The sequence below is a fragment of the Emiliania huxleyi genome (assembly GCF_000372725.1).
Source record: "Emiliania huxleyi CCMP1516 unplaced genomic scaffold EMIHUscaffold_230, whole genome shotgun sequence".
Lineage (NCBI taxonomy): Eukaryota > Haptophyta > Isochrysidales > Noelaerhabdaceae > Emiliania > Emiliania huxleyi.
This window is the reverse complement of record NW_005200332.1, coordinates 52,433-53,346: the sequence shown is the minus strand read 5'-3', so window position 1 is coordinate 53,346 and position 914 is coordinate 52,433. Positions and strand designations below refer to the sequence as shown.

General features: G+C 69.9%; 1 protein-coding gene across 1 annotated transcript; it reads right to left on the bottom strand.

Annotated features, from left to right (window-relative positions):
* Positions 1-176: 176 nt before the first annotated feature.
* Positions 177-678, bottom strand: EMIHUDRAFT_236086 (hypothetical protein; the record flags this gene model as incomplete). The annotated part of the gene is made up of 2 exons (XM_005779386.1): positions 177-554; positions 625-678. The coding sequence occupies 2 exons, from the start codon at positions 676-678 to the stop codon at positions 177-179; spliced, it is 432 nt and encodes a 143-aa protein (XP_005779443.1).
* Positions 679-914: the final 236 nt, after the last annotated feature.

Genomic DNA, 914 nt, shown 5'->3' with positions numbered 1-914 from the left:
TGTGTGGGGGGGGGGGGGGGGCCAAAGGGGGGGAGGGGGGCCCCCCCCCTGCGAGGTGGAGTGCCGCGCAAAACTCTGGCGCGGTGAGCTCTGTGCTCGGGGTGGCGGCGGCAGCAGGCCCGGAGCGAGACGCGACGCAGAGCGCCTGCAGAGGGCGCATGGCGCAGGGGCGCGGATCAGGCACCGTGACCCTGCATCTTGGGCGGACCGGCCGCCGGCGGGAGCGCGTGATTTGGTGATAAGGCGCTATGTGTGGCGGCCGCAGCGTATACCCAGATTGCGTCGACTTCTCCCTCCGCCATTTTTGCCTTAGCAAAGACCGGCCCTGCGGCGCGGCGGCTCAGCGTTCGCGTTCCGCGGGCCGCCCCCCCAAAGAGGCGGAGGTACGCGGCGCGCTCTTCCTCCGTCATCGGCGGCGGTCCGCTCGGGACAGCCACCGGCGTGCGGCTCGGCGGCACGGTTTGCGGCGGAGCCGTGTCGAGGGCGAGCGCGCCGAACGAGCTCGTCGCGGACGCGACGCCGGCTGAGCGGTAGGTTGGCGCCGCGGCGGGCTCCTGCGGGCGCAGCAGCGGGCGCGGAGTTGGGGAGAGGAGGGCGCGAACAAGGTGCACTGCCGCAAGACACGTGCGCCGAGGCGCCATCTCTTGTCGTCTTGTGGGAGGTTGTGTGGCAGTGCATCTAGAGCGAGGGCCTGCTCCTGCCTTGCTTCCTCCGCCCCCCCTTCTCTGGGCGGCGACGACTCGCCCCACCGATCCACGCATTGGAGGTCCCAGGACTGGTGAGAATTGTGCATGTCATCGAGTTCTCCGTCATCAGCGTCATCCTTAAACCTGCTGCCCTTCTTGCGCGAAACGCTCAGGCGCGACTTCGGCTTTCCACGCACGCCGTCGTCTCTGTCGGCACGGTACTCTGCC